Raw genomic sequence first — 12,434 nt, forward strand, 5'->3', positions numbered from 1 at the left:
TTTTGTTTTTTTTTAAACAAAAAGTTACCAACTGCAAAGATCAAAGAAATATATTAAAAGGGAGAGTCTCCAGACATTTCCAAATGCCTGATTCCAGGCTGTTTTCTCTTGCTTCACTAAACATTTGGTTCTGATTTATTTTTCTGATGGATTTAGTCAGTGGTAGGTTTCAAAAAATTTTGGAACCTACTCTGTAGGTGTGGCCTCTTTTGTGGGAGTGGCTTGCCGGCCATGTGACCTGGTGGGAGTGGCTTGCCGGCCATGTGTTTTCTCTCTCTCTCTCTCTCTCTCTCTCCTTCCTTTTGTCTCTCTGTCCCTTTTTTCTTTTTTTTCTTTCATCTCTCACTTTTTCTTTCTTTTTTCTTTATTTATTTCTTCCTTTCTTTCTCTCTCTCTGTGTCTGTCTGTGTGTGTGGGTGTGTTTGTGTGTGTGGGTGTGTGTGTTGCAGTGGTGGGTTTCAAAAAATTTTGGACCCTCTTCTGTAGGTGTGGCCTGCTTTCCGGGTCCACTGGTGGAACCTCTTCTAAGCGGTTCGGTAGATTTGACGAACCGGTTCTACCGAACTGGTGTGAACTGGTAGGAACCCACCTCTGGATTTATTGCTATATATTTTAAAAGATGAAACAGCATATTAGATCTAAATGTCATGTTGCAGGATAGGACAAAAGGCCATAGTACTAGGAAACTAAGTATTATAGCAAAAAAAAACAAGACAGCTCTAACGTGGGGGAATCTATTTGCCTGGCAGAGGGGAAATCTGCTAGATTCTATGTAATCCTGCTTACGTTATTATAAGCGATCTTGAGTCGCACAGCCTTGTCTTAAACTAGAAAGCCAGCTTACAACATTTCTGGCAACGGCGACGGTAACGGCTTACGCATCCGCATCTCCTTCCTAACAGTTTCTTGGTTCCGTTGCTGGATATTAGGCAAAGCCTTCCCAAATTTTCAGAAGGATGCTTCCTCTGTTTTCTTCTTCTGTAGGCGAGAGCCAGCTGTTAAAATAATAATCGCCCTTTAGTGATTCAGACTTGACAGTGGAGCTACGTGATTAAAGGAAAGGCAATAAACTGTGATACAGATAGGACGGCTGTAAAGTGGGTATCAAGGCTTAAAAGCAGGCTTATTGCCTTGGTCTGGCAGGATTGTCCTGGTTTGGCACCTAAATCCAGACATCCCTGCCAACTTACAGGAGAATCTTGGAAAAATAGGATTTAATTGCTTGAAAACCCAATAATCCTAGCTGAAAAGCAGAGTTTGAAAGTTTTCTTTCAAGCCAGCCTGGCCTGAACAAAACAAATTATTGATTATTGTTAATTTTAATCGAAATTCTTTTCAAAATGTTATTGCTAATCTAAATTGAGTTTGTTTTTTGGATATTCTACTTGATATTTTTTTTAAACTTTTGTAATATGTGTTGTTTTTTTTAATGTTGTACGACGCCCTGAGTCCTTGGGAGAAGGGCGGCATATAAATCCAATAAATCAAATCCAATCTTTCCTGAGGTGGGAGGGGGAGCAAATAAACAGGGTTTTTTTTGGTGCAAGGGTTTTTTGGCCACATCAGGACTGTGTTTGACCTCGAAGGGCAGGATCGGGCGTGGCCATGATAGCCGTTTGACACGGGCTCAAGATGCATTTTTCCCCCCCCTTTGCACTCAAAATAGCTATTCCAGACAAAAGAAGATTTACTTTCTGGCACAAATAGTCTCAATTCCATAATGTAGAACAGGGGTAGTCAACCTTTTCATACCTGCCGCCCACTTTTGTATCTCTGTTAGTAGTAAAATTTTCTAACCGCCCACCGGTCCCACAGTAATGGTGATTTTATGAGAAACTAATGAAAATGTTTTTAAATAATGCCATGACATTTTTTTAAAAAAAATCAATTAAATTTTTAAAAAAGGAAAATGCTTCACTATTGGGCAAAGCCCCTACCGCCCACTATGAAAGCTGGAACTTCCACTAGTGGGCGGTAGGGACCAGGTTTATTTATTTATTTATTTATTTATTTATTTATTTATTTATTTATTTATTTATTTATTCATTCATTCATTCATTCATTCATTCATTCATTCATTCATTTATTTATTTATTTATTTATTTATTTTATTTATTTATTTATTTATTTATTAGACTTATATACCGCTTCATAGGGCTTTCAGCCCTCTCTAAGCGGTTTACAAATTTTTTAGCAAATTGAGTCAGCAACTTGCCCCCACAGTCTGGGTCCTCATTTCACCCACCTCGGAAGGATGGAAGGCTGAGGCGACCTTGAGCCGGTGAGATTTGAACCGCTGAACTGCAGATCACAGTCAGCGGGAGTGGCCTGCAGTACTGCACCCTAACCACTGCGCCACCTCGGCTCGCTAGGTTGACTACCACTGATGTAGAGATTAAAAACACAGTCTCCAACTGGTAGAAGGCGTGACTCTTTTATATAGGAGCAGAGCATAAACGAACTGACTATTTCTCCAGGTGTCTCTAAAAACTGTCTGTCCCACTGTCTGCCAATCTTTTTTTTACTACCTCTGGCACAGCCGTAGAGGACGACTTAATATTAGTAATAATTTATAGTACATTACAAGTACCCTGTTTCCCTGAAAATAGGACTTCCCCAGATAATAAGCCCAATCGGGCTTTTAAGCACATGCACTAAAATAAGACACACCCCCCCAAAAAAATATTGCAACACGGCAGCAGCCATGAGGTCACCTCCTGCACCTCAAAAATAATAAGACCTCCCCGAAAATAAGGCCAAGTGCTTATTTCAGGGGTCAAAAGAAAATAAGACCCTGTCTTATTTTTGGGGGAAACACAGTATATTATGTCCACAGTATTTCACTGGTCTATTAATTTAGTCACTCTTACTGGCTGGAAACCCCCGGTGGACTTTTTGCTGAAAAAAAGAAAAAAAATACCTCTCCTCCCAAGACCTCTGATAGACTTTGTGGTCTTCCTTCCTTAAGGGAGGTGCTAGAACGTAATTTTGGGAGGGTCCACCTTCCCTCAATGGCCTTGGGTTATGGAAGACTACGGGCCCTCCTCTGCTCCTCCCTTTATGACGGTCCCAGGTTGGATCGCCTGGAATTTTGCAGCTGGACATTATTTTTATGGGATAACCCTGAGATCGGTTTATGCAACACTCTGCTGGCCAAAACCTCCGTGACCCGACAAAAGCGCGCACGACAAAAGCGCGCCGACAAAACCGCGGTGCGAAACTCACGATGTCATCAACGCGCCAACAACAGCGCGCCAACAACAGCACGCCGACAACAGTGCACCGACAGAAGTGTGATTTAAGTTAAGGTAAGGGTTAGGGTCAGGGTCAGGTTTAGGATTAGGGTTAGGGTTAGGGTTAGGGTTAGGGTTAGGTTTACAGTGCACTTCTGTCGGCACGCTGTTGTCGGCACGCTTCAGCGCTCATTCGTCGGCGCGATTTAGAACTCACGGTTTTGTCACCGCGGTTTAGTCGGGAACGCTTTTGTCGGGTGCCCTTTTGTTGGTGAACCAAAACCTCAATCTCCACAGCCTCCTGCAGCACTCTGCCAGCTGAAAACGGTCCATTGGGGGGGAGGAGGGACTTATGAGGCTCCTGCATGGCCCATTTTGGCCAGCAGAGGCACTGCAGACTGATCCTTTGATATCTCCAGGCCCATTGGGCCAGATTTAAGCCCACTGCAGGCTGGATCTGGCCTACGGGCCTTGAGTTTGACACCCCTGGGTTAGAGTGAGCTACCTACCCAAGGCTGTTCATGGACTCACCTGGTCTTTTCTTGAAGTGCCATAAGATCTCTGGTGGCATTTCTTGGGCTTGGGTGCCTGCTGAATGCCTGGCGCATGGCCAACGCCTTGAAAAGCATTGTCAGGATCCTCCCTCACAGGACGAGAACCTCCCGCCATGCGACTAAATTCTTCATCGGTCTGAGAGAAGAATGAAGTTCCATTACCTTTTGCTTAAAAGGAGGCTTTCTAGGGCTTAAAAGTACCGCTTGATAAAACCTTTGTTGCAGAAAATGCATGACCTGTAAAAACCGCGCTCAACTAAGCCACGCCCGATTAAACCGCGTCGCTGATGTCATCAACAGGGCGACAACAGCCAGCGCGGAGAAAGAAGGGCAGTTTAAATAGCGCTTTGAAAGCAAGCCAATTCAACTTAAGGTAAGGGTTAGGTTTAGGGTTAGGTTTAGGGTTAGGTTTAGGGTTAGGTTTAGGGTTAGTTTAAGGGTTAGGATTAGGTTTAGGGGGGTTAGGTTTAGGGGTTAATTTTAGATTTAGGGTTTACAGCGTGCTTCTGTCTCCGCGCTGTTGTCGCCCTGATGATGACGTCAGCTACGCGGTTTAGTCGGACGCGGTTTAGTCGAGCGCGGTTTTGTGGTGGAACCCAGAAAATGACAGGCTTTAGACTTCTCGGGATACAGGAAAAGTTTTTTTGACAGCCAGGTTCAGAAAGCCAGCCCATGGCTAGCATTGCAAGTTCTGAACCACCTTCATTATCAAAGCACGCATTCTTATACATTCTCAAAGGCAGCGCAACACGGAAACACTTAGCACATTTCTTAGTGGTTACCTTGAGGAGAGAAGCCTTATAAGGAGATGGGGGTCTTACTTCTCCTTCTGTTATGGAGTACGTGTCATTAACGAACTTTAATTGAACCTAGGACTTTTAACATAGATTTTGACATCTTGTGGTTAGGCACAGGCTTCCTGTTCTTTTGCAAGTTCCAAATCTTGTCTATGTGGCTTTTAATATAGAAGTAAAGAGGCCCCAAGAGGCTGTCCAGCCAGACCCAGTAGGTTTCACACTTAATGTCCAAATCTCACTTGACGTCCTACTTTACCTTAGTAACATCACACCTGGAATAGAGCATCCAGTTTTGGTCACATTACAAAGAAGATGTTGAGGCTTTGTAAAAAGTGGAGAGAAGAACAACTAAGATGATTAAAGGCCTGGAGACTAAAACATGAAGAACGGTTACAGGAACTGGGGATGTCTAGAGTAGCGAAAAGCGTGACCCGTCAAAACTGCGGTCCACAAAAGCGCGCTCGCCGAAAGCGTGCATTTGATGTCATCACAGCGCGACGAAAAAAATTAAAAATTGAAATAAAAATAAAATTAAAGCAAGCCGATTCACATAAAGGTAAGGGTTAGGTTTAGGGTTAGGGTTAGGTTAAGGGTTAGGGTTAGGTTTAGAGCGTTAGGGTTACGTTTAGCGTTAGGTTAAGGGTTAGCGTTAGGTTTAGCGTTAGGTTAAGGGTTAGGTTTAGGGTTAGGTTTGGGGGGGTTAGGGTAAGGTTTTCGCTTTATTTTTACATTTATCGATCACAGCGCGATGTTTTCTGTTATGATTATTCTACACTATCATGCTCCTATTTATAAAACTCAGTGCCTCTGTGAAAGGTAAGGATGACCACTGCGTTTGTGGTGCAATCAGAACATTGCGTGTGTTGAAGTTGTTTTAACGCAAACCAAAGATGCCTTTTAAAAAACAAGTTGACATCATATTCTTATGCAGGCCAGTGCTGTGTGTGAGGTAATTTAAGGTGGTTCTGACAAGTGTCGTCGGCATCTTCCTATCCGGTCACATGGGTGGCAAGCCACTCCCATCTGGTCACATGGGCAGCAAGCCACTCCCATCTGGTCAAATGGGCGGCAAGCCACTCCCATCCGGTCACATGGGCCGCAAGCCACTCCCATCCGGTCACATGGGCGGCAAGCCACTCCCATCCGGTCACATGGGCAGCAAGCCACTCCCATCCGGTCACATGGGTGGCAATCTACTCCCATCCGGTCACATGGGCGGCAAGCCACTCCCATCCAGTCACATGGGCAGCAAGCCACTCCCATCTGGTCACATGGGCGGCAAGCCACTCCGATCCGGTCACATGGGCGGCAAGCCACTCCGATCCGGTCACATGGGCAGCAAGCCACTCCCACAAAGGAGGCCACACCCACAGAGTAGGTTCGAAAATTTTTTGAAACCCCACCACTGCCCAACATGCATAAGCTTTGAATCTGTGATATACTCCCGAGTTTGCTTACCCAATCACTAAAGTCATTCAGCCCCTGCCAATAGGAGTGTTTCCCTTCATCAGCCTCACGGTTGTGCTTCTCAATCATCTGCCGATTCTTCTCCCATATGGCTCTCCGTACGGGCTCTTCCTCCTAAGGGAGCCAAGAATAGACGGGCTAAATTCTCTCCTATCTCAAAGCATCGTTTGTGGGTGGAAGAACAGCTTAAATCTTAGCTTCTCAAAATGGATCTGGTTTATTCGGTTTTTATCCCACCTTTTATTTTTAAAAGTAACTCAAGGCGGTCAACATACACAATACTCCTTTCTCCCAATAGTGGTGAGGTTTTTGTTCAGCAGGAGAGTAGAAGGCCTCCGAGTACCTATCGAGCGTTTTCCCCAGCTCTGATACTCTTCCCCGTGTAAGAGTACCAACGTCTACATATTCTCTAGGTTGGAGCATGGATTGAAACAGAATTGTAAGATCCTGAGCAAAGCCCGCAATAATCTGGAAAAAGATGCAGGGAAATAGAAGACAGTCCTTCAGAAAGGAAGTTTGCGCCTTCAAAGATCAAGTTTACACCACATCTCTTTTTTTGTGCCATTGGAACTTTCTTTTAAAAAGCAAAAAGGGGGAGGAGGAGGAGGAGGAGGAGGAGGAGGAGGAGGAGGAGGAGGAGGAGGAGAAAGACGGAGAAGGAGAAGAATCTTAGAAGCATTGAAACTTAAGAATTACTGAAAGATAAATTAGACGTTCATTTCTTTGAGAACAAAGCAAACTCACTTCGGTGTATACTCTCTCATGGATCTCCTTCCAATTTCTCCAGGCTTCTTCCACGGCCGGATCCTGCGCTACGCAACACACTTTCAGGTGAACCATCCAAGTAAGCAACATCACCCAGCTCGAGAGCATTGTTGTCTTCTAGAAAAAGCAAAGAAAGCTCTTTTTTACCTGCTTCAAATCAGCCAAATCCCCCCCGATATCACCAGGTAAAATCCCTGCCATGAAATTGCCACCTTTCTCGGTGTCTCCTACGTCCTACAGTCCGTTTCCAAAACCCTTTTCTAATTTCCTGGACAAACAAGTATATTTAGCTTTATCCTTCAGCCCCGTTGCTGTAACAGCATCCACAAAGAGACTTTTTTGAGTTGTGAAGTCTGCCCGCTAACCTTGAACTCTTGCTCTGCGTTTGAAAGGGCCCGTCTTAATGAGACTCCCGGAGAGTTTCCCGAGAGCCTTTATGCGCCCTCCTTCAACCTATCTGCCAGGATAAAGCGCATGCAATTTAGGACAGTTGCATGCCCTGTTCGTGGCTGTCTGTTTCACCAACTTTGATCTTCTTCTGAGGATGGGAACATCAGGAGGGCGTGAGAGCAGCCAATTGTTAGTCTCCGCTAGCCAGCTGAAAATCCTCCTCCCCGTTACTCCGGGATATTTGTTGGAATTTGGGACGGGGAAGTGAGGGGGAAGGAAAACACAGCTTTCCCTGCTCCCTCCTGGTTCACATCACCAAAAAAAATAATGAATGGACTGGCCAGGAATCTTGTTTTTCTTCCCCTGGGCCACTCCTGTGAGTTATGCGTTACTCTCAGACAGAAACTGCAGCCAGGAGAATTGGCAGGGAAAAGATACACTAGGAGAGATGGGAAACCGAGATACTCGGTCAGAGGATAGATAGCACGTGTGACAGAAGGGGAGCCTGAGTAAATAAACTTCTCGCAGTGAAGAATTCAGAGGAAGTTTGAAGCACTCCTGTTGCTGCTGAGGGACGGGGGTGGGGGGGGTGGGTGGCAGTGCAGATCTTTGGATGAAGCCCCATCCTGGGGGTGGGTGGGAGAAGGAGGGAGGGAATGAGAGAAAGAGGAGGGGGGGAAGAGAAACAACAATAACAGTTGGAAGGGATCTTAGAGGTTGTGTAGCCCAATGCCCTGTCCAAACAGGAGACTACCATTTCTAACAAGTGGCTGTCCAATCTTTGTGATAGAGCTTCTGGTGATAGAGCTTCTGGTGTCAGGCTGTCCCACTGGTTAATTATCCTCACTGTCAGGAAGTTTCTCCTTAATTCCAGGTTGCTTGTCTCCTTAGTTAGTTTCCATCCGTTGGGTACTTGAGAGACCGCCTACTGCCAATTACCTCCACTAGACCGATAAGATCGCATAGATTAGGCCTCCTCCGAATTCCATCAGCCAGCCAGTGTAGACTGGCAACTACCCGGAGGAGAGCCTTCTCGGTGGCTGCTCCGACCCTCTGGAACGAACTCCCCGTGGAGATCCGGACCCTCACCACCCTCCAGACCTTCTGCGCCGCACTTAAAATCTGGCTATTCCGGCTGGCCTGGGGTTAAAGACTCTAACCCCTACTCGAATTGTATGACTGTTGAGTTCTTAAATGATGTAGTGCTTTTATGTTGTAAATTGTTTGTCCTCCCCCCCCCCCTTGAACTATGAGCAGCCCTGAGTCCCCCCAGGGAAAAGGGCAGCATACAAATAAAGTGAAAGTGAAACTGAAACTGAAACTGCTTCTTGTCCTGCCTTCAGGTGCTTTGGAGAATAGTTTGACTCCCTCTTCTTTGTGGCAGCCCCTGAGATACTGGAAGACTGCTATCATGTCACCCCTGGTCCTTCTTTTCATTAAACTAGACATACCCAGTTCCTGCAACTGTTCTTCATGTGTTTTAGTCTCCAGTCCCCTAATCATCTTTATTGCTCTTTCAATACAATAGCAGAGTTGGAAGGGACCTTGGAGGTCTTCTAGTCCAACCCCCTGCCTAGGCAGGAAACCCTATACCGTTCCAGACAAATGGCTATCCAACATCTTCTTAAAGACTTTCAGTGTTGGGGCATTCACAACTTCTGGAGGCAAATTCTGTTCCACTGATTAATTGTTCTAACGATCAGGAAAGTCCTCCTTAGTTCTGAGTTGCTTCTCTCCTTGATTAGTTTCCACGCATTGCTTCTTGTTCTACCCTCAGGTGCCTTGGAGAATAGTTGGACTCCCTCTTCTTTGTAGCAACCCCTGAGATATCGGAAGACTGCTATCATGTCTCACCTAGTCCTTCTTTTTATTAAACTAGACAAACCCAGTTCCTGCAATCGTTCTTCATAGTTTTTAGCCTCCAGTCCCCTAATCATCTTTGTTGCTCTTCTCTGCTCTTTCTAAAGTCTCAACATCTTCTTTTTTTAATATTGTGGTGACTAAAAGTGGATCCAGTATTCCAAGTATGGTCTTTACCAAGGCATTACAAAGTGGCACTAACACTTTGTGTGATCTTCATTGGATATATGTAGCCCAATAAGTGTCAAAAAATGTCTCGGATGGCTCATCATTAATCAGTGCTGATTTGGGCAGTAAGAGAATGTGGGGGTCTCTATATCCAGGTCTCCAAACCTATTCATATTCAGCAGTGGTGGGTTTCAAAACTTTTTAGAACCTCTTCTGTAGGTGTGGCCTGCTTTGTGGGAGTGGCTTGCCAGCAATGTGACTGGGTGGGCGTGGCCAACTTGTAAAATGTGGTGAAACTCACTTAACAACGCTCTTGCTTAGCAACCAGAATGTTGGCTCAGAAACTCTGGCATTTGAAGCACGCAAGTCTTAAAGCTGTCAAGTTACAAGACCCTTGCACTCCTAACCCTTTAGAAGAAAAAAAACCCAGGGGTGTTCAAACTTGACAGCTTTAAGACTTGTGGACTTCAAATCCAGAATTCCTCCTCCAGTCATGTTGGCTCAGGAACTCTGGCATTGAAGTGTGCAAGTCTTAAAGCTGTCAAGTTACAAGACCCTCGCACCCCTAACCCTTTAGAAGAAAAAAACCCAGGGGTGTTCAAACTTGACAGCTTTAAGACTTGTGGACTTCAACTCCCAGAATTCCTCCTCCAGTCATGTTGGCTCAGGAACTCTGGCACTGAAGTGTGCAAGTCTTAAAGCTGTCAAGTTACAAGACCCTCACACCCCTAACCCTTTAGGAAAAAAACCCCAGGGGTGTTCAAACTTGACAGCTTTAAGACTTGTGGACTTCAAATCCAGAATTCCTCCTCCAGTCATGTTGGCTCAGGAACTCTGGCATTGAAGCACGCAAGTCTTAAAACTGTCAAGTTACAAGACCTTCGCACCCCTGACCCTTTAGGAAAAAAAAAAAACCCAGGGGTGTTCAAACTTGACAGCTTTAAGACTTGTGGACTTCAACTCCCAGAATTCCTCCTCTCGGTCTTCATCTTGATGATGTGCGGACGGGGAGGGTGGAGAGGGAGCTGGAACCGGTTCTAAACGGCACGGTAGATTTGTGGAACCTCTTCTATAGAAGAGCTTAGAACTGGGAGGAACCCACCCCTGATATTCAGTGACCTAGCTTTGAAAGGCCGGGGAGAGGGGGGCAGTCCAATTACAGCAGCTGCAAGCACTTGAGTGGGGTGGAGTGTAAATTCCTTGGAGAAGTAGGAGAATGCATCATTCTAGCTTCACAGTGCAGTCTTCCCAGTACCAATTAGTTATTAATGAGATTAATTTTAAGCATACATGCCACTTTTTCACAGCTTAAGTTTTTGGTTCACATGGAACAGCTGATTTGTATTTGTGTTTATTTGTATGCCGCCCCTTTCCCTGGGGGGACTCAGGGCAGCTCACAATCCAAATGATGAAATCAAGGCCTGGTGACCTCATGGGAATATCCCTGCCAGATCATTTCCGGGCAGTGTTCTCTCTCACATGGTGGTCAACCAAAATCACCTTGGAAGCCCACAAATAAAAGATTATGGTACATGTTGCCTCCTCCTGTTGCCTTGACGGTACCAGTGGTGGGATTCAGCCGGTTCGCACCTATTCGAGAGAACCAGTTGGTAACTTTCTAAGTAGTTCAGAGAACCAGTTATTGGAAGAAATCTCGTTTTGATTTTTCCCCACTTTACAGGGCTAATCCTGTAAGGCAGGCAGGAAGGAAACATTCTGGTGTTGTTTCTAGCCTAATCCTTATTGCCCTGCTTACAGAAACTGCCTCTCCGGTTAACCCTTATTACCATTGTAACAACTAAGGCGAAGTGCCCATCGACCTGAGTGACATTGACTTGGCCACACCCACATGATCACATGATCACCAAGCCCCACCTACCCAGCAGGTCGTTAGGGCAGAGAACTGGTTGGTAAATTATTTGAATCCCAACACTGGACGGTACCCATTCCTGTTTTCCAAATTTATTGCCATCTGTAGTTCTAGAACTGGTGTACTAAAATAAGGAGTAGCATAGGTGGAAAGGACCCTAGAGGTCTTCTAGTCTAACCCGTTGCTTACACAGTACACCCTAAATCATTTGAGACAAATGGTTGTCCAATATTCTTTAAAACCTCCAGTGTTGAAGCATCCAAAACCTCTGGAGGCAACTTCTGTTCCACTGATTAATTGTTCTCAAGAAATTTCTCCTTAGCTCTAGGTTGCTTCTCTCCTTGATTAGTTTCCACCCATTGCTTCTTGTCCTGCCCTCGGGTGCTTTGGAGAATAGCTTGACTCTCTCTTCTTAGTGGCAACCCCTCAGATATTGAAAAACTGCTATCATATCACTCCTTTTCATTAAACTACTCTTAAAGGCCTTCTCAACTGGCGGTGAACACCACATATTGTGGCATCGTCTTCCACAGATTGATGACCTGCTTCATGGAGAAATACACTACATTTTCTTTCCGGTTTCTATCTCATTTCTTGTGAAAATTGCCAGTATAGTTTTCCATTAGTAAACAAGGCACCACCCCCTCAGAGGACCTCCTCTGCGATCCTACAGTCACTCAACTCCCTCAAGAAACTTGTATGAAGGTCACCAGAAGCCTTTTGGAAATCCAAGGATACAATTGTCAACAGTCGCTTCCATCCCATAATTTTTTGATTCTGTAGGAAGTTATCACCCAGCCCTCTGCCAGAAAAAAATGAAATATCCTAGGAAATATTGGAAAGGCAGAATATTTCTCTGGATGTGGAAAGGAAGAAACATGTTTCCAAAGACAGAATAGCTGCACTGCAGCTTCCTGCCCACCCCCACTTTGTCAATGGGCCCTTAAGAAGGCCAAGCTAGTCCACTTTACATAATAAAGAGTTCTCCCCTTCAGCTCCAGGGGGATGGGATTAAGGCATGATAATATTGGCCCTTTACCCAACTCCCCACATGGCATCTGAGAACTCAACCAAACTTGGGATTCAAAACGCGGCCTAGAGAGTTGCCCCTGCATGGGCCCATGGGAGTCTGACAACCAATCAGAATACAAGCTCAAGATCAAAGGCCAGAGAGGGCATAAAACCAGGGACTCAGCTTCCCTTCTCTTCTTCTCCACCAACATTGAAGCCTGTGATCCCCTTTTCTGTTCAGGACCTCAAGCCATGTGGCCCTGTCCACCATTAAAACCATCTTTTCAAGCAGCCTCCATGTCTCCAGTGTCCTTTTCCC

At 45.3% G+C, this 12,434-nt stretch overlaps 1 protein-coding gene across 5 annotated transcripts in view; it reads right to left on the reverse strand.

Annotated features, from left to right (window-relative positions):
- Positions 1-413: 413 nt before the first annotated feature.
- Positions 414-12,434, reverse strand: part of LOC148049882 (procathepsin L-like) — a 48,803-nt gene continuing 36,782 nt past the window's right edge. For 3 of the 5 annotated variants that reach the window (XM_087703376.1, XM_087703374.1, XM_087703372.1), the window contains exons 2-5: positions 6,796-6,933; positions 6,043-6,165; positions 3,765-3,923; positions 414-995 (exon numbers count right to left, since the gene is read on the reverse strand). In XM_087703376.1, the coding sequence (XP_087559502.1) occupies positions 828-995; positions 3,765-3,923; positions 6,043-6,165; positions 6,796-6,924 (579 nt within the window). In that variant the 5' untranslated portion in view covers positions 6,925-6,933 and the 3' untranslated portion in view covers positions 414-827. Of the gene's footprint in view, positions 996-3,764; positions 3,924-6,042; positions 6,166-6,795; positions 6,934-7,028; positions 7,160-7,181; positions 7,355-12,434 lie in introns of those variants that run through there. The other 2 variants (XM_087703373.1, XM_087703375.1) reach the window with 2 other exon arrangements.

The sequence above is a fragment of the Thamnophis sirtalis genome, unplaced genomic scaffold (assembly GCF_051295495.1).
Source record: "Thamnophis sirtalis isolate CommonGarterSnake01/CBP01778 unplaced genomic scaffold, rThaSir2_p1.2 scaffold_1, whole genome shotgun sequence".
Lineage (NCBI taxonomy): Eukaryota > Metazoa > Chordata > Lepidosauria > Squamata > Natricidae > Thamnophis > Thamnophis sirtalis.